The 26,792-nt window shown below is 47.4% G+C and overlaps 2 protein-coding genes across 3 annotated transcripts in view; both read right to left on the bottom strand.

The window, feature by feature from the left end:
* The window catches only part of Kcnk13 (potassium two pore domain channel subfamily K member 13), a 96,992-nt gene extending 94,445 nt beyond the window's left edge, over positions 1 to 2,547 (bottom strand). Inside the window, exons 1-2 of one of the 2 annotated variants that reach the window (XM_028886626.2) lie at positions 1,907 to 2,547; positions 437 to 1,489 (exon numbers count right to left, since the gene is read on the bottom strand). In XM_028886626.2, the coding sequence (XP_028742459.1) occupies positions 437 to 770 (334 nt within the window). In that variant the 5' untranslated portion in view covers positions 771 to 1,489; positions 1,907 to 2,547. The other variant, XM_037210776.1, reaches the window with a different exon arrangement.
* A 10,058-nt stretch (positions 2,548 to 12,605) lies between these two features.
* Positions 12,606 to 26,792, bottom strand: part of Tdp1 (tyrosyl-DNA phosphodiesterase 1) — a 77,936-nt gene continuing 63,749 nt past the window's right edge. Inside the window, exons 15-16 of the mRNA XM_028886622.2 lie at positions 22,107 to 22,215; positions 12,606 to 12,903 (exon numbers count right to left, since the gene is read on the bottom strand). Of these exons, the coding sequence (XP_028742455.1) occupies positions 12,830 to 12,903; positions 22,107 to 22,215 (183 nt within the window). The 3' untranslated portion in view covers positions 12,606 to 12,829. The remainder of the gene's footprint in view (positions 12,904 to 22,106; positions 22,216 to 26,792) is intronic.

Genomic DNA, 26,792 nt, shown 5'->3' with positions numbered 1-26,792 from the left:
GTCTCCCTGTAAGTTTGAAATCGTGGGGTTTCCTTCGAGCAGTGGCTTGTGCACAGTCAACACTCAGTAAACGTTCCAATCTCGTTTCTATCTCGGTGTAAGCCCTCCTCCCTCCACACACACAGAATTCACAAACGCAGCCCTGTTTCCTAAGCCAGACCGGCTGTCTGCAGAAGCGCTTCCTCAATTTAAGAACTGTTCAAATCCCTGGAGACTGGTTAACAAACAAGCGGCTGGTTATGGTCTGGGCAGAGGTCTGGGGGCAATTTTATAAGTTCCCAGGTGTAGCTGGGACCCATTCACACCTGTTGATCAGCCTCAGAGGGTTCACTTGGTGCAACACCGGGCGCTCAGGTGGAGAACCCCGAGGCTGAGATGCTCGGTCCTGCGAGGGCCCAGGAAGGAGAGTTATCGAGTGACCAGCCGGCTCACTTACCTATGGTGGACACCACAGTGCCCACGAAGTAGAAGGCGCCCGTGAAGTCCCAGCGAGGGCGCACGCTGTCCATGCGGATGCCCGCCCTGGTGGCTTCCTCGTAGTGACGGAGGAAGCCTCGCAGCTCTTCGCGGCTCAGGTTGTGGCCGCGGCTGAAGTTGGCCAGGCGCTCTTCCCAGCGCTGCTTGGCCTGCAGCTCGTGCGCCAGCTCCAGCGCCGAGAATACAGCGGCGCCGCCCAGCAGGTAGAGCACGATGAGCCCCGCGAGCAGCAGGAAGCGCGCGTTGTCCTCATTCATGTGGCCCGGGCCACAGCCGCAACCGCGGCCAGCCATGGCACTGCAAGACAACCCCGCGAGGGCCACCGCCCGCGGACTCGTGCCCACGCCCTGGGAGGATCCGGCTCTACCGGCCCTTAGCCCGCTCCTCGTGCCGGCTCGCCCATGCCCGCTGCGCGCTCCCCCAGGCGGCGTGGATCCCCCGGCTGCCGCCCTGGCTGTTCCTGTGGCGCCAGCTCCCCACGTCCGCCTGGACTCGTGGTTTCGAATCCGCTTTGTCCCCGCCGCCTCCCCGTCCGCCCTGGAGTTCTCCTTAAGGCTGAAGATCAGAGCGTCGGGGGCGCAGAGTCTGCTTCGGCTCGGTACGAGGGTGCGGGCGCCTGGGACTCACCCGGCCTCCGGATCCTGCTCAGATTGGGGAGGGGGCGTGGCGCGCCTTCAAGGCAAACTCCAGAGAACTTGAACTCATCCTGAAGAAAAAGGCCGTGGGTTCAGACAGAACCGGCAGGTAAACTGAGCATCAAGGGCCGGCTTCCTTGGACCAGCGCTTTCCAAGCCGTGTCCGCTGTCTTCCGTGCCTCTTCAGATGGATCTGCGGTGCGTATTGGTGACAGTGTCCCTCCGAGCCTCTATCCTCCTGAATCACCCGGGCTTAGAGGCTGGAACCGGTTTGGGGCAGGCACGGACGCAGGGACAGTGCGAAGAGACAGATCTGCCGCCGGCTCGGATGTCCGCCGCCGGGCACACGGGCTCCGCGGCAGCACGAGGGCGGACCGCTGTGGGAAGGAGAGCGGAGGGGGAGGTTGGAACTGTGAAGGAAGTTAGGAGCATCCTCCCAGGCAGCCTTCCTCGACTTCCCCCTAACCAGAGAGCTCTTGGCCTCTAGGCCCTTCACGGAGCGTTCTCGGTCGCCACGTGCCGGCCCTGCCAGCCCATCTCTCGGAGAACCGGCCAAGGACAGCGACCGAGAGAGTTCCATCTCTTCTACCTGGGCTTGACTGCCTCAGCTCCGTAGTTCTTGCGCAGTCAAGGGCTCTGCGCCCAGTGCTCCTAGCTACAGCATGCAAAGCCAGCAGCAAGGTTCTCCAGCGGACCGCTGGGGAACCCACCTGGAGACCCCCAATTTGCAACAGGCGCAGGAGCCGCCGCCGCCGCGCTCGGGTCTCACTCACCCTTCTCCCCGCAAAACGCACCTGTTCTGTGGTATAGGTTCAGGATAGTCCCTGGCTCCCCTTCTCAAGAGGCTCTGCCCTGCCCAGGGGGGCTGGGAGCAGAGGTCTGTGTCCAGTGCTGCCTTCTCTGCGGGGCGTGCTCAAACATTGCAACAGGTGGAGCCCTGCAGCTGCCAACCGCGGCGACTCCACCCCGGTGCCCGCCTCTCGGCCCCAGGGCCAGTCTCCTGCGTTGGTCTCTGCCGGCGCTCGCCAGAAGCTCCGAAGGCCAACAACCTCGGAGCAGCGACGCTGGCACCCGGGTGTGCAGATCCCTGGAGTGGTTGCTTAAGAGCAAGGTCGAGAGCCTCGATGGTCTGCGTGGGTCCCTCTGGGGCCAGAAGAGGGCGCTGAGTGCCCTTTAGACATACCTGGTCCCCAGCAGGCTATCCATTAATACACTGACTACTGCACAGGGGAGCGAATATATCTGCATGAAGGAATGGATTCTTAGCCACCCGCGATCTAAATAGAATTTCTCCGCCTATGGAGAGAGTGGTCCCAGGAGACCCACCCACGATACTCGCCAGAAACAGAACTAGAAAGACTTGCAGTTCTGTTGAGTAGATGCAAATTATTTTGATGAAAGTAACTCTGGCGATTCATCTTGCATTATGTCTCCTGGAGAGGAAGAACTTTAGAGGCGACTGAGTATGCACCCAGGGTGAGTATCCCAATTATCTTTGCTAGTTTAAGAAACATTTCAAGTACATAAAAATTGAATGAATTTCATAATGATACCACACACCAACACCTAGATTTACGAGTGATAGTTTACTAGACTTGATAATATCTATCTGTTCCTTTCTATTCATCAACCCATTCAGTTAGGATGTGTTCTGAAAGGTTGAAGACATCCACACACTTTCACCCCATCTCCACCCAGTGCTGGTCATTATTAAGAGTTCCATATTCAGATTTTTGCTTTTGTGGTAAAATTTACATACAATGACATACAAATGTACCATGAGTTGAGCTCTGACAAATATGTACATCTTTGGGGGTCAAACAATGGTCTACCTCCCTCATCATCTAAGTGCCAGCTGATCCAAGCTCCCACAAATATCTTTCCAGCAAATCCTCACCCACATTCCTGTAGAGGTAACCATGGGTCTGATTATTTTTGCTGCCATGGATTATTTTTCCTTTATAGAACTCGGTTTTGCCTATTCAGGTCTCCGGACTCATAAGAACCATCATCATGTGTCTTGTGTAAAGTGTGTTTCTGAAGCATATCCATGCTATATGTCCTAGTCATCATTTTATTGATTCTTCATTGTTTGGATAGGCCATAATTTTATTCATGCTTTGTGACAGAAACAAGGAATGTGAGAAAATTCCATTATCACAAATAAAACTGTTAGGAAACACGAATTCAATTTAAATAATAAAACTGTTAGTGACATTCCTGTCAATGATTTGTGGATATGTTTCTTATTATTTGGGCAAACACCTAGCAGAGAAGTGCTGAGTCATAGGTAAGAATGCATTTAGTTCTGTTAGAAACTGCCTGACATCATTTCAAAGTAGCTCTACTAACTAAAAATGCAGTGTCCATATCCTTATAGACACTTGGCAGTACTGGCCATTTTAGTTTTAAGCCCACTGTATAACTGGCACATAAGCTTCTCTCATTGGGGTTTTGTATTTTCTGGAGATCTAGTGTATTGGACATTTGTATCCCTTTGTAAATGGTGGGGATAGTTGGTCTTGGGGCTGGGAGGACGCTTCAGTCAGTAAAGTGTTCATCACCCAGGTATGATGACTGGAGTTCAGATCAACACACACATAAAGAGATGAGCACCGTGGCATATATCTGAAATCCCAGCACTCCAGGACAGGTGGGGACAGGTGGAGCTGACTAGCCACTCAGTCTCCCCAGCCAAATCAGTGAGCTCCAGGTTCAGTGAGAGCCCCGTCACAAAAAAACATGATAGAGAGCAACTCAGATACCCAGTGTTGACCTGTGGTTTCCACATGCACACATGTACATTCACATACACACACACACACACACACACACACACACACACACACACAAAAAATTGATCCCTATTATTGAGGTGTAGTGTTTTATATATCTAGAATACCAGCCCTTTCTTAGACGCGTATTTTGCAATATTTTTTTTTTTTATGTTTTTCAAAGTTTTCTGACAAAGTTTTGGTAAAGTCCAGTTCTCCAGTCTGTAATGTTTGATACCCTTTGCCCATTAAGAAATTATTGCTGCTTCGCTGCTTTCAAGGTTATGTGATTTGTTTCTCTCCTAGTTTGCATAGTTGGTCTGTGTGGTGTAGATCTAGTTTATTTTTTTACTGTGCAAATCAGACTTAAGGTTCATTTTGTTCAAAAGGCCATCCACCTTTTTCTAATGCTGCTTATTGACAAGGAAAGCAGGGATGCATTTACTTCAGGAGTCTTTTCTTTTGTCCATTATCTATTTATCTAGCCGTTATGCCAATAAAAATCATTTAATTGATTTATAGGTCTTGAAGTCAAGAAATGCAAGGTTTCCAACTTAGCTCTTTTTCACTATTTCTTAGCATGTAATAAGTTGTTTCCATTTTAAAAATCAAAGAGCTGTGGTTTTTAAGAGACATTTTTAACATAGACCCAGAAAAGTCTATGTCGTCTTGATTAGGACTGTGTGATCCTGTTGTGGGAAGAAGCAGTACTTTGACCATTCATGAATGAGGTCTGTCTCTGTACACACACACACACACACACACACACATCCCTAGTTGCTATAGTACAGAGAACTTGCATATCTTTTTATGAATATATCCTAAAGAATTATTTTTGTTCGGATTGTATAGAAATTCAAATGTTCTATCTTTTCTTGTTTGCTGTTATATCCTAGAAACTTGCTGCATTCATTCATTAGTTGCAACGGTCCCTTAGGAGCGTCTATGTAAATAACTCATCTGAAGCAGAGGTTTGCTTTCTCAACTTAAAAAAAAAATCTTGTCTTATTGCAATATCTAAGAAATAATAAGACACAGAAGAGCTGGAAGCAGGTTATTTTTCTTGCTAAGATTTAAGAGGGAATCCTCTAGTTTGTTACTGCAGATACTGTGAGCTACGGGATTGCCATAGATCCCCTCCATCACCCCCTTCCCCAAGACAGGGGTGTAGTCCTGGCTGTCTTGGAAAACCAGGCTGGTTTTGAACTCAGAGATCCTCCTGCCTCTGCCTCCTGAGTACTGGGATTAAAGGTGTATGCCACCACTGCCTGGCCATAGTTGCTCTTTTTGAGGGTGAAAACATTTCCTTTTTCCTTTATTTCTAGTTTTTGATGTTGTTTTAAATAAAGCAGAAATGATTGAATTTTATCAGTGCTTTCTGTGACTACTTATATTTTTTTCTTTATTCTGTTAATGTTGTATTTCATCAATATATTTTTAGTTAAGGATAAACTTTAAAAAAAAGGACAAACATTTAAAACTTTGGCCTTTTTGAGATGAATTCTACTTGGGATTGCACTGCATTTTAATTTTTCTGCTTCTCCTTGGGTTTGCCTCACCGCCCCCACCCCAGCTATGTATGTGTGTGCAAGATCACTGATTTTAGGCCCTTCCTTTTAAAGAGTATTTTAATATTCATAGGTGCATATAATGTGTTCAGGTCAAATCAACTTCCATTCCCTTCCTCCAATTTCTCCCCTATCCCTCCACCACTTTCCCTCTCAACTTCACGTGCTTTTACACACGCACGCACGCACAGACAGAGACATAGAGACACAGAGACAGAGAGGACCATTCAGTGGTGCCTGTATGTGCATGGTAGGGGACCGTGTACTAGATTAAGTAGCCTCAGGGACTCCATCCCTAAGAAAACAGACTTTCCTTCCCTTAGCAGCCCCAACTGTCAGTAGCTCCTTGGACAGGGGTGGAACTTTGTGAAGCCCTCTTCCATCCAGGCTGGGATTTTGGCAGGCTTGTCTTGGTCTTGTGCATGTGGCCCCGGACAGAACAAAAATAATTCTTTAGGATATATTCATAAAAAGATATGCAAGATCTCTGTACTATAGCAAGTAGGGATGTGTGTGTGTGTGTGTGTGTGTGTGTGTGTGTGTGTGTGTGTATACAGAGACAGACCTCATGAGAGTTCATGGGTGCCACGGAGCCACCATGTTTGGCAAAGGCCATTTTCCTGCAGACATCTTTTCCCTCTGGTTCTTCACATCTTCCTAACCCCTCTTCTGTGATGGACTCTTTTTTACGAACATTTCTTCTATTTTAAAGCTGTGGGTTTTTCTGTTAGCTCAATGCTACCTGCACTATAAACATTGGGGGGGGTGTTACATTTTCATTATCTTTTGCTAAAATACTTTTCTTCTTTGGCTTGTGTGCCATATACAAATATTTTGCTTAATTTTCATTTTGTAAAAAAAAAAAAAGTTATTTCTAACTTCTTTCACACGTAGTCAGACTTTTTTAATGGTCTAGTCAGATGGCACGCACACACCAAATGCTCTGGGAAGTTTGAGTCTTCTGCAGCCGGCAGTGTGCAGGGTTCTGACAACGTCAGCCTGGTCAAGGCATCTACGAGTGCTTTTTGGCTCATTTTTGTTGTTGTCCTAGTTAATTCTGTGGCCTGGTGAAATGGGGTATTTAGAACTGCCGGCTATCCTGGTGTTGTTTCAAGCCTTTTGAAGCTGTAAGGAAACACACAGCATTTGTTCACTACAGCCTCTTCACGGAGCGGCGTTTTGTTTGTGTGAAATGTCTGCTGCGTGAACCATCTGCTCTGCGGAGGCCTTGTGTGATACCAATCCACTCACGACAGCCTTCTTCTGCCTGACATTTGCATACTATTGCTTCCAACCCATCTGCTTTTAGCCGGTCTCTCTCTACCTATTTAGACCCTCCCCTCTACCTTTTCCTTCTTCACTAACCATCAACTCCCTGCTGCCTCTCATCCCATGATGACCTCAGCAGCTTCTAAGGCTGAGCCTGGAGGCAAGACTTCAATGAGCAAAGCCCGTCATGTAAGGGATCCAGAGGTCCTGTGTCCACTGCAGCAGCTGGGACTCTTAAATCTACCCATTTTCCAGAAGCAAGCAGAGGTCAGTAGTCTGGAAGCAGCGCTGTGGAAGAGCACTTGTTTCCAGGAGTCCTGGGTTTCCTTTTCTGTTCGGGCCGTGAAGTTCTTAAGAGCCCCAGAGGCTGCCTGGTCCAGGCTTGCTTACTGCTGACTGACAGAATCCTCACAACTTCGATGGAGTGCTCAGGATCCCAGGCCATCCGTCCTTATAATCCTGCAGGTATTAGCCTTACTTTACAGATGAGAACAGGATGCAGACATTAGGAGACTTGCCTAAGCTCTCACAGCTTGGGGCAGGGGGCCGGGGGCGGAGGTAGACAGAGCTAGACAACTCTAATGAGTCTCCAGTGACACCTCCAGGTGTCAATTCTCAAGTCTTACCTGGGTGACTGTCAATTCAGGGTGGGTAACCCAGCAAACCTAGAAAGGAATACATGGGGATCCTGAAAACACTCAGGTATATAAATAAAAAAACAAACCGACTAAGCACCCAGTCTGTGCTATGTACAAGTTTTTTGTTTTTGTTTTTTCCACTCCATCTTATCCAAAAGTACTGGCTGTGACCCACTGACTTGATTAAACTAATAGGGATTTCATGATTCACCATGGGTTGTGGCCCTCAGTTTGAAAATTTAGTTCTAGAACGTCCAGCTTATACAGGGCTCATTTATTTATGCAGTTTTTTTTCCAGAAACTTGGACTTTTGAATACATCCTGTAAGCCTGTGTACACTCTTCAAGGAGCAGACACAAAAAGGGTCCTCCAGAGCAGTGTTAATACTTCTCCCAGCATACTTCTTGCTTGGAATTGACATCATGTTTTCCACTTGTCTCTGGCAATCTCTCAGGCTCTCTCTTTCCCTACCAGAGCCACCCTGGGGTCTGGGTTACATGCACCTGCAATTTACTTGTGGTTCAAGTTGGTCCATTGGGACATCCAGGCCTCAGGCTAGAGCTGTCTGGGAAGCAGTTTCTTTTCTCTGGAGTGGCTAGCTGAAGGAATATGGGATTCTGGGGGTAATTTCAGCCTCCAGGTGGAGAGAGCTTTTGTGAGAATGATGGCCAGAGTCTAGAGAGCAGAGCTGAGACCTGGACACAGTCTTCACTGCATTGTGGACCCCCTGGTTCCAGCACCCTCAAAGTCTTCCTTAATGATTGCGACTAATTAACCCCATTTCTGCAACTATGGGAGGATCCTGACTGGATGTATCCTTTCATTAAAATATTGAAAAAATGTTTCAGAATGGCAGATGATTATAAAGCCTTCTAAATTATAGCAAAGTCAATTATCTGAACAAAATCAGCATTCAATTGTTGTGATAATTTCTAAACCCAAGAACAGACAGCCATGCAAGGCACATACCCTGACATCATCCGTGTCCTTGGGCACAGAAAGGGACATGTGCTGTCTTGGCCAGGACATATCCAGCCCCAGAGATGAGGCACAGCTCTTGTTCACTAGCTAGGTGGGTGACCTTGAACCTTACATGTTCCCCTCGAGCACTGAAGAGAACCTCACCTGTGCCACAGTGTGGAGATACGTATATAGTCACCTGTGATCAAACAGACCACAACAAATGCCACCATTTCTCCTTTACCGTTTTATCCTGAGCATTTTTTTTACTTGTAAGTATTGGAAACACAGTTTGGCCCATTCCGCCCCCCCCCCCCACTTCATAAACAGCAAAAGAGCTCTCTGAAAACCTTGCTACAAGGTGAACAGTAGGCACTGCCCCTAGCAACCTGCGTTATGCCAGCCTGGTTTCAGTGGAGTGTCTCACCGTCTAAAAAGAAGGGCTGCTTTCATGCATTGTTTGGGTTCTGTTTTGAGACAGACTGCTTTGAACTCTGTAAAATGTAGGGTTTGGATTGTGTTGATACTTAGAACGCTCTCACCCCCATTTGCACGACATTGCATTTGCTAGTACCCCCGTACTAATTTCCTGGGCTGCCTCTTGCTCTCCAGCATCTGACATCTGGTCTAATTTTCCCTACCCTGTACTTTGGTCTAGAAAGTCAGTAGAAACAGCAGGCGCCAGGCAGAGACTATAACAGAACAAACTCAACAGTACCATTTTCAGGCCTCCGCACTCTAACCCGAGCGGAGCCTGCTCGGCAGGAAGCTGGGCTGGCTTAAATTATTCAGCGACTCAGGCCTGCATACTAATGTGGCATTTAGTGTTTGGGTTTATGTGCTGCTAGCTGGTTCTGTCATGCCAACCATTATTTGTTATTACAGTGGATGAAAGCACACGGTTTTGTATCTATAGTTACATCTCATGGATACAAAGCCCGTCTCTGGCTGGAGCATGGAACACCCGCCACAGTCGCTGCCTGGTCCCAGAACAGGGCACGGGAAATACACTGTCTGGGTTCAAATCCCAGCTATGTGATTTTGGCTGAATAATCTGCTCAGTGTTTCTGCCTAAGAATGAGAATCAGAGAACCTCTTTGATAGGGTCATTAGGAAGATTAGATGAGACACAGGCAATGGTTCCCAGAAGTCACAGCCCAGTGGATGGCAATGCTCAGTGATGACCACCTGTTCCATGCTGGGTCACTACAGGCATTTCCCAGGAGCAGATGGCTTCTGTGTGAATCTTATATGAGCAATGCATATACGTCATAACTTACTAGTTGACAGAAATATAAAAAGAAATTGAGTACAGCTTTCTATGGGAAAAAAGGGCAGCCTGTAATACGCACTCATCTGAGATTATTACTTGAAACAAGCAAGCTACTATAATTTCCAAACACTTTGTTATAATTGGATCTGACCTACGCATAACATGCTTTTAGCATATAATCAATAGAACTTTAGATTCATCCCTGTACTACAGTTAGGCTATATTATTCCTTTTGGTGAGTTCTTATGTAGACTTGCATAATTTTGCAATTCAATTCAGTAAATCGATATAACTGCCGTCCTATAAATATACATAGAGAGTGCCTATGTAAACCTTCCTGTGGAGGAGGTGCTCCTCAGTCAAAGGCATGTGTTCTCAAGTTCTTCCTTGAATTCTCAAGGAAGGGACTATAGATGTAATTCTTTGGTAATGCTATAAAGTCAAATGCCTTCCCCAAATCTGAACTCAAAACCATCTAGAGAGACTTTAGGGATTAGAAGCATGACTGTTCTTGTAGGGGACTGGAGTTCAGTTCCCAGCAGCACGTCAGGCCGCTCACAGCCACCTGTGACCCCACCTCCAGGGGCTCCAATGCCCTCTTCTGACTTCCACACTTACCTGTACATGCGACTTAGACTTATAAAGACACATGAAAATAAAACCTCAATACCTAGATCATTCAGAAATAGCTTTATAATAAGAGTACTGTTAGCTTAGAAAACCAACTTTGTGTGAAGAAAAAAAAGACATGACAGTAGCAACCCAAGATTCTTATTCTAAGCACACCCTGCCTTTTGCATAAACCATCTTCACTTGAACGTCATTCAAGATTCACATTTCTGTCCAGGGAAACTATCCACATCTACTGCAGACTAGGAAACCAGAGCTTGCTGTGGTGGTATTGTGCACCCTAATAAACTTATCTGGGGTCAGAGACAGAACAGCCACAATATTAAACATAGAGGATAGGCAGTGGTAGCACATGCCTTTAATCCCAGCACTTGGGAGGCAGAGCTAGGCAGAAATCCATGTGTTCAAGGATAAAGCCAAGCACAGTGACTCACGCCTTTAATCCCAGGGAGTGATGGTAGAAAGCAGAAAGGTATTTAAGGCATGAGGACCAGGAAGCATTTGGCCTGGTTAAGCTTTCAGGTTTTCTAGCAGCACAGTTCAGCTGAGAGCCACTGGAATGAGGACACAGAAGCTTCCAGTCTGAGGAAACAGGACCAGCTGAGAAGTTGGCCAGGTGAGGTTAGCTGTGGCTTGTTCTGTCTCTCTGACCATCCAGCATTTCACCCCAATAACTGGCCCCGGGTTTGATTTTATTAATAAAAACTTTTAAGATTCCTGCTACAGCTTGCCCTGTGTGGCGTGGTGCTGTGCAGGGAGCCCAAGCTTCGAGCGGCAGAACTCAGTCTCAGGTCCCCGGCTCCAGGCGGGACATCCTGCTGTTGATTAGATTCCTCATCCGTTGAACAGGGGCTGACAAGGCTTAACGTGAGGAATCACAGGAAGCGAGGGACCCTCAGGAAACGCAACCTGCTTTCGTCCTGTGGAAAAACACAGCTTCCCAAACTGTGGTCTCTTGCTCTCGTCAGTCCGTGTTGGCAGTTACAGAAAGCGGAAGTTGGCTGTTTCACATCGTGCCGGGTCCTCGCAGGTAGAAAAAAGTAACTGTACAGTGCTTCGGAGAGACCTCCAAGAGTGAGAGGAGGTGGGACAAAGGACAGACGGGGTCACTAGGCTTCACACAGGTAGAGAGGGCGGCTTCAGCTGGGAAAACTGAGCCAGAACCGGTGAATAATGAAGGGCAGTTTCCGCAGAATCCTCAGCAGCGTGGTCTGTAGTGTATCTTTGTAGCATGTTGGGTAAATTAGTTACTTCCATGAAGAAGGAAAAAAAAAAAGGCCCATATAGGTAAAGGCGATCCGTTTTGGCAACCCATGTGTTCTCACTTACACGTAGGGCAGGCATTACGTCTATGTGTGCTAGCAACCGTGTCTAGAAAGCACAGAGGGCGGATCCTACCCGGCTGGCCTGGCTCAGACCTGCTTGTTGCAGAGCCCATATTTGTGAGAGGGGCACAGGCTTGCAGACACTTGGAGAGCAAACCTCTTGCATGCAGATGGTCTCTGATGTTACCACTGTGGTTTCTCCCAGGCCACTCTATAGAACCTCCCTTAGGTGGGCCTCCAGGGCCCCGCTCGTCTAGAGGAACGTGACCAGGGGACCGATCTATGCAAGCAGACAGAACAAGTCAGGGACTTGAGGATCACCCTCACACCTTTCTCAGCCTGGGCACGCTGTGCCTGTGGGGCCCCAGGCACCACATCTCCCTTCCAGGTGCTGGTGCGGACCCCCTTTGGTAGTGCTATCATGGCTCTTGTCTTGCAGCCGGAGGACCAATGAATGCACAGGGATCTCAGGTATCTTAGCTTAGGGCCGGTACCACCACGATGCTGGCTTCTACTGCCAGTGTGGTTTCCCTACCTTCCTTCCACAGCAGGTAGGTTCCTGGGATCCAGGAAGGTTGGAAATTGTCAGGTTGGAGAGAACAAAAGACCCCTGCTCTTTCCCTGAGCAGGCGAAGGAAGAGCATCTCTGGACCCGGACAGTGGAAACACCCAACACAATATCAAGCTCTGATTTGGAAAGCTGGCACCATCACTGAGCCCCGAGCTCACCATTTCAGGCTGTCTAGCCAGTGAAACTCAGGGATCCCATCACCCACACTGGGGTCACGAGTGCATCGCCACCATGCCTGGTTTTTTGCATTCTTGCTGGGGATTGGCAATTTCATTCCAGGCATATATACATTTTTAGCCGGGCAGTGATGGCGCATGCCTTTAATCCCAGCACTCGGGAGGCAGAGGCAGGCAGATCTCTGTGAGTTCAAGGCCAGCCTGGTCTCCAAAGCGAGTTCCAGGAGAGGCGCGAAGCTACACAGAGAAACCCTGTCTCGAAAAACCAAAAAAAAAAAAAAAAAAAAAAAAAAAAAAAAATAAACAGTATGAAGTTTAATAGCTTGATTTCAAGAACATATAAAAGTGAATTAAGAAAATAACACTTCTCTTTCTTAGGGAGGATGTTGACAATGACCATCAGACACATAACCAAGACTGACTTTTGCAAAGAGTTTTGTATGGGTGCAAATAAGAAGATTTAAAGGGCGGTGAACAACCAGTACAAACAGGAACATTCAACGTCTTACACTCAAACTTCACAGTACTTTGTCTCAGGAAGGCACCCACATGTTCCCGTGTGTATCAGGTGCTTTGACATAAGGAATGTTCCAGATCCACGGCCGATCTGGGGAGAAAGCACATCACATCACATTTATTTGGCTAGTATCACAGAACATACCTACTGGGATCAAAGCATTTGGTGCTCAGATCTCCAAGGTGTGGAGAATATTAACAAAGCCCTAATAGACAGCAGCCACACACACCCCATCTTCATTATTACTTCTCACCTCATCTTCTGAGACAAATTCTTCTGAGACAAGATGTTATTGAATTTAGTCACTACTGGGGGAGGCAGACTAGCCAGCGAACCCCAGGGATTCCGCCACTCACATCGGGGTTACAGGTCCATGCCACTATGGTCATTGTTTGTGTGGTTGCTGGGATCTGAACCCAGGTCCTCAAACTTGCACAGCACACGCTTCAGCCACGGAACCATCTCTCCAGCCCTTTGCTTCTTTCAGGAAGCTGAAGAAAGGGCAGCAACAGCCGGTACATTTCTGCTCTCAGCTGGTCACATTTAACCAAGAGGCCTTGGGTCACACACATGCAATGCTTCTGTATACTGTTCTATTAAAGGTTAATGATCGACAAGATGAGATCTCTATAAATGACTGAAGACCAAGGTCACAGAAGCCACACACAGGCCTAGGTCTGCACTCTGGCAACAGTGCCCGAGAAGGCTCCTAGCACAACGAGGATGTTCACTAAATGGAGTTCCTCCCTTCACACACACACACACACACACACACACACACACACACACACACACACGTGCGCGCACGAGGTTGACATTAGAAGTCTTCCAGTTTTCTCTCTCAATTGAACCCACAGCTAGTCTGATTGGCTGTCTTACTGTGGCAATCCCACCACCTTCTGGCCACCGGAAATTACAAGTGGGCCACCATGTCCACCCGATAGTTATGTGGGTTCTGGGGATTCAAACTCCAGTCCTCGTACTCGTGTGACCAGTGCTTTAACTACTAATTACCCAGTCTCACTGATGTTCTAAACTAAAGGCGAGAACTTCACCCAATCACTCAGAACGCAATGCTATGGCTAGAATCACACCATTTCAAAAGAACCATGGGATGGGTAGGGTGCAGGCGCATCACAGGTTAAAAGGAAGTCCTCATCACCGTCTTGGTGTTACAGACCGACGGACTTTTAGGGCCACAGTACTTATTGTAAACAGAGTCGCACCATCGTAAGGACTGCCAGGCCGTGACCCGGCGCTGCAAACTTGACTTGGAGAACCTTCCCCACTTCTCAGCGGAAGTGATGGCGGCCCAGAGGACGGCAGCCTGTCCGAGCTGAGCAATCACTCCAACAGCCACACACTGAAGGATCTGAAGATTCTGAAGACGGCAACAAATTATCCAACATCCTTGTTGTCTCTGGCCTTGAAAGCCTGGAACCAAACTCTCTTTTGTTAACTCACTAAGCTTGTTGGAGTGTGGCACACCCCCACACCCCCCCCCCGGGCTTGGAGGCCCACGGCCTTGGACCTGACTTCCCTTCTCTATCTGTGCCCCTGTTCTCTCCCGTTGGAAACATCACCTTCTGTGCCCGGATCCGTTACATACACATCTTTTCTACATCTCGCTCTGTGGGGTGACGCTGGCCCTGCTTCATTCCCAAGGCAGAGGCCACCTTGATTCTCTCCATGACTACTTCACAGTGATGCGTGGCATGTTACAGACTTGCTAAGCAGCCAGTAACGTCAAGACCAGCGCTGCACTTACTCCTCTCCCTCAGCAGCAGGCAATGGCGACCAGGCAGGACCCGGGAAGCTCCCTGCTGGCAGATCCCCTGCAGCTTTATAAACGAGCAGAATGCCAGCATCATTGGGTGGATCATTCCCTAATCTGGGTGACAGGTCTGCCACCACCTGGAGAGACAGTTAGAGAACCAGCCACAGGGAGAAGAGGGTAGCCATGACACTACTGTATCTTTGTACCCGCGACTCCTGGAAGTCCGCATTAATACTCACTGGCTTGGAGGAAACCTGTTTTAAACAATCCTCTTAAATCCTCTAAAACCTCCCAAAAGAGAGTGTGTCCTGTAATCTACTCACACATGCGTTCAGAATAGTTTTTAAGTGCTGGCTAGATGCCAGGGACTTCGCTGGGTGCCGGAGATAGAAAGGAGGTGAGCTGGATGTGCAAGCCTCATCGAGGGAACTGACAGTCCCAAGTGGGAGACAGTGAAGCAGGTGGCCAAATGCAGTTGTCACCGTGTCTGGCTGGTAAGGGCCTCCCTGGACAGCCGGTTAGAGTGGGATCTTTCCAGGCCCCAGCCCAGAAAGCTCACTTGAAGGGTCTGTGCTGGGGACCAGCAATGTGCACTTGGATCAAATTCCAAAGCTGACCTCAAGCCAGTTGGAGTTTAGGCTCCAAGGCTGAAGGAAACAGGGTATCCCCCGCCCCCCAATATAATGGAAACAGCAAAGGGACATGACCAGGTCTTCATGCAGGGATACAGGACTGCTTGTAGTTAGAGGAGAGAGACCAGGAAGATGAGCGAGAAGGCAGGTTGGAGGTGAGGAATGAGGAAGTATGCTAAGGTTTAGCCCAGCTGGAAGGCTGGGGAAGACAGCCAGCTTCACTACCTCTGTGTTTCTACTGCACCTCCCTCTGGCAGGTTAGGGACCTCTCTAACTCCAAGCTTAACTCTGGAAAGGGAGTCTATGTTCATGTCAAAGGGGACTTAGCAGGGGGAGGCAGTATGCCTGCAATCTTGACCAAGCTAACCTAAGTGTCCCGGAGTCCTTATTTAGAGAATGGGGTTGTACTACAGTAGTCCTGTTAGGGGATTATGAAAATACAACGAATGAGTTTGTGCCACAAGCTTGCGTCAGCTCCGGCTGTGTTAGCGATATTTAAGGAGTGCTGGCTGCTGTTGTCAGCACCAGGATCTTCAACTCTCAGGGATGAGGATTATCAGCATCCTGTGTGCTGTGTAAGAGTTTACAACAACCAGACAAATCCAAATAAGCCACGCAGTCCCTCTGTCGGCCAGGTGACTGGCTCTTTTCTTCAACCCTTTGTGGAATGGTCCAGGGTTGAGGGCCTTAAACTGTTACTCACACATGTACTTCCCACTCTCCACCATGCAGGGAGACTTAAGGACTCACTTTGAACTCTTTCCTAGGTCAGAGTTCCCCAGCAGAAGTAGCCTGGGTTGTGTTGGGGTTGGGGGTGGGGGGGGGGGTGGGAGTGGGTAAAAGATGAGCTAATGAGCCAGGAGCTCCAGTGACATTTTATTTGGGCCAACCCAGAAATCAAGAGGATAAATAAAGATAACTCAAGTTGAAATACAAGGAGAATCCTAAACCGTGGTCCTCTGCGTTAGCAGACTTAGCAGAAATGCAATTGCCTCTATGGGCAGCAGCATTGTTAACCGGGCCCTCCTCACTGCCTCGTGCTGGGGGACCACTGAGCTGGGAGTGTCTACAGAGCAGAGCAGTGTCTGCTGGGAGGAAGGACAACTCAGCTGGCTGCTTATTTCAAGGGACTTGGTCAATGCCATGGTTATTTCAACAGTAATTTCCCTAAGAGCTCTCACCAGGAACTCTTAGAAGCCGAGCCTTCTGCTTATGCTGTCAAAAAAATGTCGACTTCCGTAAAGGAGACCCAAATCCTAGAAAGCTGAGCAGCACGGCACATGCCTTTAATCCCAGAGGCAGGCGGATGTCGGTGAGTTCCAGGCCAGCCTGGTCTACATAGTAACTTAAAAAAACTAAACAAATATTCTAAAAAATGTTCCTAGATGCCTCATTAAAACAAAGCAAAAACAAATATTCTAAAAAATGTTCCTAGATGCCTCATTAAAACAAAGCAAAACAAAACACCCCTTATTTCTCAAGATTTTCTTTTTGGAAAAATAGGTCTTAAAAATAAAGCATATCAATTGTAAGTAACCACATCTCCCTTTTTTTTTTGTTTTTTGTTTTTGTTTTTGTTTTGTTTTTTGAGGCAGGGTTTCTCTGTGTAGTTTTGGTGCCTGTCCTGGATCTCGATCTGTAGACCAGGCTGGCCTCGAACTCACAGAGATCGGCCTGGCTCTGCCTCCCGAGTGCTGGGAATAAAGGTGAGTGCGCCACCACTGCCCGGCACCTTTTCGTTTTTAAAATGTAGTTGGAAAGGACAACTGATCAACTTTCCATCTCCCTCAGAAAAGTTTAGATTTTATAGGGTAACAGTCTTTTTTTTTTTTTTTTTTTTTTTTTGGTAACAGTCTTATGGCAAGTATAGACTGAGCTTATTCTACTATTAGCTGAATGTAAGGAACTATTTTAAGTTCATCACCGAAGGCTATACCACTGAGGAGCAATGGTTCTGAAATGGCTTAGAGGATTTTATACACACACACACACACACACACACACACACACACACACACACACATATATACATATGTATGTATGTATGTGGTAAATCTTGAACTTAGTATCTCAGGTGCCAAGCAGGCCGTCAAGACCTCCTCTAATGAGTATTTATACCTGTAGTTTATTAGCCTTGTCCCAGCTACTTAAATTAATCTAGACACATATACCATGCCTATGAGAGATTACATATAACTTGGTAGACACCAATTTGACCACCCGAAGTTACCAACAGTTGTAAAAGGGCTGGTCAGTATCACACACCTCCTGATGTGAGGCACCAAGATGAACACAGTATTCCTTGACAGTTCTCTTAGCAAAAGTGCTACAGCGTGGACCCCATGAAGAAGAAACAGTGGGCAAACCCAGCACAGGATGCTTCAAGTGGTTTACAAAGTAACTAGCCTGTGCTCTGCAAAGTGGAAATGTCATGAAACACACACAACTGTGGGCCTGTCCCTATTAATGGAGACTGAAAGCTGGATAAATGAAGGCAGCATATGACCTGTGCTTTAGGAAGTGTGAATGCATTCCGCACTGGAAAAGCAGAGACTCCATCTGATAATGACACTGTGTTATGGAAAAAGAGGCTTTTATTTTTAGGAACTATACACTGAAATATTTTAGGGAAAATATTATGTCTTCAGATTTCAAACGGACCAGAGAACTGAGTGAGAAAAGGGTACAAACGGAACAAGATACCGACTTAACTCGGGGAGCGGCGTGGAGGAACCCTTGTACTCTACTTTATTTGCACTTTTCTGTGCATCTACAGTGATGTCAAAAACTTGAAAGAAAAACACTATGTATGGATAGCCCTGTGGACTTTTTTTTAAATAGAGAGAGATAGTAGAACACAGGTGTGATGAAGGGAAAGGGGAAAAATGGAGGGCAAGCCAGAGGGAGAGGGAGGGAGGAGGGATGGTAACACTAAGTGTGCTTGACAAAGCCATGGGGAGGTGTATTAGTTTATAAGCTTACTTAAAGTTACATACAAGTGTGTACATGCGTGCACAACACAGTTTATCTATAAAACACACAGACAGGCAGTTTCAATGGAGTTACCTGACACAGGGTGATGATGTTCCCTGCAGGAGCCATTAGGTTATCTAACAAAAGGTCCACTGCCAGGCAAGGGACACCGTCCACTGAGTTGCTGGTCAGGGGGTCCACGAGACCTCTGAATAACAGAGGCAATGGTTGATGACGGAGGGGGAGTCAGTCTTCTCTAGGGATGAGCCCCCAACAGATTTCTTAATCCTAAGTGGTTATCTTTAAACATCATGTACATCCAGATAACACTAACTAGATTCAGCAGTGAGTGTGTGTGAGTGAGTGAGTGTGTGTGTGTGTGTGTGTGTGTGTGTGTGTGTAACTAATAATTACAGAAGAAATCATGCATTTGGAGGGGTTTGGGGGGCACGGGAAGAGTTGGAAGGGAAGACGGAGGGTGGAAATGATGTAAATACAGTGTCCTCATATAGGAAATTCTAGAAAAAAAAGCTAGTTAGAATATAATGCGTGTCTTTGAAGCTCCGCATGCTTACCTACTTCTTAAACGCAGTATGTGCTTCCTCTTTCCACTATGTTTATCTTTCTTCTTTCTTTCCTTTGTTCTTCCAGTGCTGAGGACCCAGCCCCAGGGTCTCACACACACTCTGACACTGAGCCCCACCCATCTCTGGCTTTCAATACTTACTAGGTCAACAGAAGACAGGCTGTTCTCTAACCTTCTCACACTTTGCTCTTTAATGTATGATGCAGAGAATATCTGATTTTTAAAAAGGGAGTGCACAGCACAGACAGTACAGTGGCCTGCTTTGCATTCTCTCTAAACTCGAGGCCATCAGTTGGACACATGGAAGTACCATGTCTTAAGGGGCTGATGATTTTGATCCCAAAGAGACTATGGGTTCCCTTCTACACCACCTGTTAGTCTACACTGCTGGTGGTAATGAACTAGCCCACATACTATGGACTGTACACAAGTGTCTCAAAAACCTAAAACCAGATCTACCGTCTGACCCAGCCACACCACTCCTGGGTGATTTTCCATCGCAGAGACTCTTGTACACCACCACAATGCAGCACTGTTCACAGTGGCTCAGTCACAGAACCAACCTGATGTCTGAGCACAGAGGGATGGGACAGAGAACATTACATAGATGGACTGGAAAACATTCCAGCCACAAACAAGAATGAGGTCATGCTGACTGCAGGAAAAGGGAATTATATTGAGAGAATCAAGCCAGTCTCAGAAAGACAAACATACTGTCTTTCATTTGGTTCCTAGATTTTTATATACTCATATAAAACCATTCATGTATACCTGCCAGGGAGAAATGAAGCTGTCTAGGGACACGAAAGGGTCTAATGGGAATGGGGAGGAGGGAGAAGGGAAGGTGCAGGAGAATACGTTCAACATAAAATACACATTTGTACGAAAATTTAAAAACCTACAGAGCGGGCTGTGTGGCTCAGTGACAGAGTGAACGCCCCACACATGCTGGCCCTGGGTTCTAACCCTTGCGTGGGAAGGAGGGAATAATTTTATCAACACCATCCCTATTTAAAATGGATTTGTCTAAGCACACTTTTCAAAGGTAACCTAAACTTGATGAGGGTGAGGACTCACATCTGTCTGTCTCACTCATAGAGTTAAAGCACTGTGCTTACACACAGTAGGCCCTCAAAACATGTAACTGTAGAGAACTGCCAACTCCCACCGAAAGCAAGGCAGCCCAGGACCTGAATGTTCATTTTTGTCACTTTCTCTCATCATTTTCTTTGTTCCAAGATAGTATCCGGCTGAGCTTTCACAGTGGGATACTCCTGTGCTAAGCTTTTTTTGTGTAGACCTCGGATTTAAAAAAAAAAAAAAAAATGGAATGAGACATTGTGTGTGTTGCCGTGGTTCAAAAATCACTTTTAAACATGAAGTGCTTTTGAAGTGGTCTTAACAACTCATTTTCCTTTGCCTTAGTAACACCTCTGTATGGGTCACAGAGCTTTGCAGAACACTGGCTGTATGTGAAAGGTAATATCTGAATTACCGGCATTATTCTACACTCTGCTGAAGGAATGCAGAAGATAAGATAATACCAATAAAACACAATGTTCCAATTTCTCTTATATGTATCTTTCAAATAAAATGCCTAAGAAACAAAAAATTCAACAAAACACTGTATAAAGCATTTTGCTCCCTGGTCAAATAAAAGAGATTTAACTTTCTACAGTCTAGCATAATGCCTACCCACTGGTAAACTTTGGAGTTACTGGGAGTTGTTTCCACTAGAAGGGAAGGGACTTCAGGACATTTTCTGGCTCTGTGATCTCCCCCATTCTTGTTTTCCTACTCCTCTGGAGACAAGGACTACTGGATGGGGCTGGAATCTAGCCACAGCTAGGCTCAGTCAGACCTGAGGAGGCAAGACCCAAAGCAACCATCCCAGGTCATTCTTCTGTAGAACCTGACTTAGAATGAACATGGAGAATAGAGAAAGAAAGGAAAGACAGAGATGTAGCACAAAGCCAGAGGTGAAGGGGGACCAAGTTATGAAAACTACAGACTCAAAAGCCACTGTTCAGTAAGGACAACCCAGTTGGCACCGCTGTGGGAAGACACGCTGACTCCATTGAGGAACTAAAGACTTTGGACTATGGATGGAGTGACGTCATTAAAACCTTCCCATCAGAAAGCATTCTCTGTCCAGATTTAGCATATCTGCACATTCTAAGTTGGCCACTCACAGAGACATCTATTTCCAGAGAATGTCAGTTACGATTGGCTACTAAACACTTGTCATTTGAAGTTAGAAGTGTTTCCTGATTGTACATCTCTATGACCCTGAACCCACCTCAAAGACTGACATTCTTGGGGTGATAAAAGCAGCCCAGTAGCTTGTGAAGATGGTCACCTTGGGATGATGCCTGGCCCAGAGGAGGATGTTTTACCCTGTAGACCAATGGCTCTCACCCTTCCTAATGCTATGACCCTTTTAGTTTCTCAAGTTGTAGTGATCCCCCAACCATAAAATTATTTCATTGCTACTTTATAACTGTAATTTTGCTACTGTTATGAATTGTAATATAGATAACTGACACGCAGAATATCCACCATTCAACCCCCTAGGGGGTCACGACCCACAGGTTGAGAACCGTTGCTGTAGATGGTCCTATGGATTTTCTCCTGGGAAGTATACTTGGTCATGGCCTCTAGGAAAGTTAGAGTCCAGTACAGCAGGTTTCAAAGTGTGGCCTGGTGACCTCTCCTGGGGGTGTGTCTGTGAATCAAATTTATTTCATAGTGACATGATGCCATCATGTACCTCACTTTTATGTGAGTGTATAGAGGCTATGTATGCGGTGACATCACGACAGACTGACAGCGGCTGAGCGAATTTAGCAGTTAGCTGTTAAGCTGCACAATAAAGATGCTTTTGAAAACACGAAATGATACCCACTCCTCCCACCCCCAATTTTGTTCTTTAGTTTTGGAGCTGGCCACAAAACATAATACAGTGATTTATTATTTTAAAACTAATAAATCAACACATTTATACATTTATACATTTTCCAGTTTTGTTTCCATTATAATACACACACACACACACACACACACACACACACACACACACACAGAGCTCACATAAAGCAAAGCTCTTTATGATTCCTGATGACCGAGTGCACATGGGTTCTAGAAGTGAGTGGCTTGGGGATCACATGGCTTGAATTGTCCCCGGAGAGGGAAGACAGACTCCTCTGCAAGTCTGAGCTTCCACTGGTTCCCAGGAGCCAGGCTCACATGGAGACCAGGGGCACCTCCCAGGTTGCTCACTTCAGTATGACACACTGGCCCGTGGTTCCCTTCATCTGCAGCTCACCTTTACTCCCGTAGAGCTCCGGGGGCAGGTCATAGGGCACCGGAAAGGAGGCCGCTGGCTCACAGCTGCTGGAGAAGAATTTCTGCTTCACTTTGAAGGTGTCCAGGCCCTGCAGAAACACAGAGGGAAGCTATGGCTGAATCTTGTTTTCTAAAACAGCCGGAAGATCCTAAGAAGTAATTTACCTTTATGATACCCATAAGAATATTAAGAGATTTCAGAGCTAATTTCAACATTGGCTAGTCAAGGATGCTCTATAACCCCTCCCCCCAAATTATTTTCTTCTGTAAAGCTAAGAGAGGCTGCAGGTGAGAATGAAGTTGAAGCCCGTGAGTTTAACAAGGCACACACACAGACGAAACAGGAAGAGCGGTGATGGGTGGGAGCTGGCTTCTACCAAGTACTGCACACAGCTGGCAGGGGGTTTGCCGGACTCCCTGGGTGAAAACGTCCCAGAATGCTTGTCCTACCAAAAGGGAAGGTTCATCCTGAGACCTCTAGAACAGAGAGTTAATCTCCGCTCTGGGTCAAGGTGGAGGGCTGCTGGGCATGCTGCTTTTTCTTTCTCACAGGCCTGTGCAGAGCAGGTGTGTAACACATGGCACCCCTCTCAGGGGCTCTGGATTACCCGGGCACCCTGCTTTTTGGTCCATTCCACTGTCCCTCACTCCTACTGTATATCCACCCAAACACATCCACGTTCTAAACGCACAGCAAGCAGGGCTAATGTTCTAGAAGCCGGCGAAGGAACAACAGCAGACTCTCTCAGTACCCAGCAGGAGAGGGGGCAGTCACAGACACTGCGTGGGAAGGCATGGTGGTCCCACAGTGGCTTCGGACACTCTTGAGTTCTAGCCTTTGTTCTGGCATTCACTAAGCCATGTGAATGACTGATAGAAGCATTCATTCATTCATTCCAAGTATTTCTCAAGCTGATGCCATGGCAGAGCTCCCAAGAGCGCATGGTAACTGCGCTGGCTACTTGCAACCTTGTATTTCTGCTTCCTTACCCCTTCAGTGGGCTTCTTGGCATAACAGGACACTGAAAGGGAAGGTGCTGACCGCCGCCACCTCATCCAGGTGGACCGGGAATAAGGAGCATGCGCAGCACAATAAACAGCAGCTATGAAACGATGATGTCATCGGCCCAGCCTCCCCGAAAGGAGAGCTAGGAGTGTATCCATCAGAACATGGGACACATGTTCAGAACACATGGGAACACACGTTAAGCTCTACCGCACAGTCTGCCCTTTACCCTCTCCTTGGCAGCTCCCTTCCTCTGTGGGGTAGTTCAAGATCCCACGATCCTATATAAGCCAGCAGACCTTTGTCCTTGGGGAACTTGGGAACTTTTGGTTATGAGGCTGTCTAGGTCCTTTCTGTCTGGTGTGAGTCTGACTTGGAGTCCCTGTTGGGGACATCTATGGACCTGAGGTTGACAGACTGACAAGCTTCCCTTCCGGGTTAGGCATGGCACCAGGCTCTGGGTGTACGTGAATCAGCAGAGACAGCATCATTCCTGTTCTTACGGAATGCCCAGAGTGGGGAGAGGTGCTCAACAGATACATCTGTGGAGAAGTCGAACAAATGACTGCAACTTGTGGTAAGTGCTGTGAGGAAGAGCCGGGGAGTACTGTAGGAAGTACTGTAGCCGGGGAGTACTGTAGGAAGAACAGTGGCCTGCTTTAGACGCAGTGGCGATGGCCAGCGGATGCCTCCCCGCAAAGGGTGATACTGTGATCTCACTGAAAGACGAATCAGGGGTGCAGCTAAGTGTGGCAAAGAATGACATTGAAGGTGGGGGGACTGCATCTACAGAGGCCCAGAGTGGCTAAGGCCTGCCATGCTTTGGGAACCAGGAAAGATGATCATTAAGTCTCAATGTCTTCACTTGTCAAAGGAGGTGGCCATTCTTCATATTAATGTTTGCCCTAGTTTGGTTTCTATTTTCTGTAAAGACCATGACCAGTCAACTTGGAGAAGAAAGGGTGTATTTCATCTAACAGCTCCAGTTTATCCTGAGGTGAGTCAGGGCAGGAATTCAAGGCAGGAACTGAAGTAGACACCATGAGTGAATGCTGCTCACTGGCTTGTTTCCCTTGGCTTCTTAGCCTGTTTTCTTGTACACCCCAGGACCACCTACCTAGGGGTTGTACCACCCACAGTGGGCTGGGCTCTACCCCATCAATCATTTATCAAGAAAATACCCCACAGACTTGCCTTCAGGCCAAATGGGGGGGGGGAGATTTTCTCAGCTGAGGTTCCCTCTTCCTAGAGGACGCTAGCTTGTGCCAGGTTGACAACTAACCAACCCGTGCAGGGTTTCCACCTTCAGTCCCCAGGACAAGTCCCGCTGCATGGTGGGTATGCAGGAAACACTGGGCTGCAGGCACAAAAGAGATTCAAGTGCCGGCCCCGCTTGCTTTCATGGCTTCTGCATAACAGCAGCTGTGCTAACACCTGGGCAAGTGTCTTGCGCACTGAAGAAGCAGAGAAGAGGGCTGGAGATGCATCTCAGTGGCACAGAACTTTCCTAACACGCACAGTGAGTGCCCTAGTGCAGGAACACAACACCCTAAGGGCCCGCAGGCAGGTATGAGCAGTGGTGAAGATGCTGACTGACAGTGAAAGGCAGTGTGGGCCACGGGCTCTGCAGAAAAGCCACACAAAAAAGGGAGGATGACTCACTTCTGTGGCAGGCTAACGAGAGGCTCTGTCGAAAATGGTATTTCAGCTGGGGTTTGAAAACTTGGCACAGTTTTGACAAACAGCAAGGGCCGGGAAGAATAACAGGGGAGAGAGCAATGCATTCAAGGGCAGGTTGGGAAAGCTTAGAGGAGGCACATTTCAGAGTGCTGAGTGCACCCATGAGTGTGTGTGAACATTTCTCTACATGAGGAAGGATGTGGACATCTGTGCTTTGTACCTGTTAAGCTGGGTATGTTATCTTGTTATTAGTGACTCAGGCATGAGTCAACCTGGAGGTGTTGGTGGAGATGGAGATGTTGGAACCGTTAAGAGATGGCTTGAGCTCTTGACTTCAAGCCCTGCCTTGAAGCAAAGAACTTTCACCTTCTCTGCCTGCCTTGTTGCTTACACTTGTTTGAGTTGACTGTCCATCGCTCACACCCCAAAGGACTTCAGGGGTCCAGTTAGAGTCGAACTTTTTCATCAACTGACACAGAGGAGCTACAAAAGTTTGGAAGAAGACATCTCATTGGTGGGGTAGCTGGAACAGCTTGGGTAATGGACTGGACTGGAGTTTGCTCAGCCAGGTGATCATGAGTTCTCCCAACAGAAACAGGAAGTGGTCATGGTAACGGGAGACACAGTATCAGAACTGCATTAGAATGACACAGGGCACAGGAACGGGCGGGTCTGTGATCCTCAGGGTGTGCCTGTGACAGTGACTGGCTTGCATCACTGTCCACAGCCCCGTCTTTGGGGTTTGTGGTCCTATGATCTTCCTACTAAGCAAATACTCGATCTCATATTTGCCACCGAGAACCAGAAAAATGGAAAATCTTGCAAGTGTAAGAGTCTTTAGCTCCTAGACTCACCATCATCTTTGACAGCCATGAAGCCATGGGAGAGTCTTTATGGTCTTAGCCCAGTTTTGATGCCCTACATGTTCCAAGCCTGGTTTCCCTCTTCTGATGTCTGACCTCAGACATAAGTATCTTTGAACCATCCATGTCTGACAAGAACCAATATGCTTTTCTCTTGAATGCCATTTCTGATCCAAATTCTAGGGTATTAAAAAAAAAAAAAAAAGAAAGTACCACTTTTCCCTTCAATCTGCATGTCAAATTATTTGAGGCTGTCTTCTAATTATCATTATTTATATATCACAGTGGTATTGCTTGGCATTTTACAAAACAGAGGAAGGCATCCTCCCAGGCATAGATACTTACGACAGTTAAGACAATGCGTTCATAAAACCCCAGGTGAGAGGGTGGACATGAATCACACATGACAAATTGCTGGCTCCCCCTACCGCACCCCCAAGCCGGGAGAGTGAAAGCACTAGTTATTGCCGGGATCATTTAGGCTCAGCAGCTTGACTCAATCAGAAAGAAGTCTGCTCAGCTCCAAGTCACAGATGTGGCTGATTTTGTTAGCAGCACATGCTTGTGTAGCAACCGTGAGTATAAAACTACATGAGGCACTTTTTCTTTTTTAAAAGATAGGGCCTCACTGTGTAGTTAGTACTGGCTGACCCGTGGAATGTTTATGTAGACCTGGTTGGCCTTGAACTCACAGAGACCCAAGGTACTGGGTTTTCCTGGGTAAACTGCAGAAGGAGTAGGCCTACTTTATCAGGTGGGCTGATGGTAAGGAAAGAAACCACAGAAAGGGGGTGGCCTGTTCCCCCACCCCCACCCCCCATCCCCAGATGCCTGCAGGAAGGGCTTGGGGAAAGCCCGTGGAGTGGGCACAGCAACAGGGCTCTGGAGAGTAGGGGCTCTGTGGGCTAAAGGGCTGCCTGTGAGGAGAGGGGGAAGAGGAGGATCAGTGCAACAGGATGGGGTTGACATCAACACTGGGATCTGGCTGAAAGCCTAGGGGCCTGGCCCCTGCTTTTACCTCTGTGCTGTGTGCTGCTCCCAATCCAGCAGCAGCCTTTGTGAGTCCTGGGGACCAGCCAGGCTTGTTTCAAACCCCTTGCAGGTCCAGGTTTTTAAT

This window comes from Peromyscus leucopus, chromosome 14 (genome assembly GCF_004664715.2).
Source record: "Peromyscus leucopus breed LL Stock chromosome 14, UCI_PerLeu_2.1, whole genome shotgun sequence".
Classification (NCBI taxonomy): domain Eukaryota; kingdom Metazoa; phylum Chordata; class Mammalia; order Rodentia; family Cricetidae; genus Peromyscus; species Peromyscus leucopus.
Note: the sequence above shows the minus strand (reverse complement) of the source record. Positions and strands in the feature narration are given on the sequence as shown.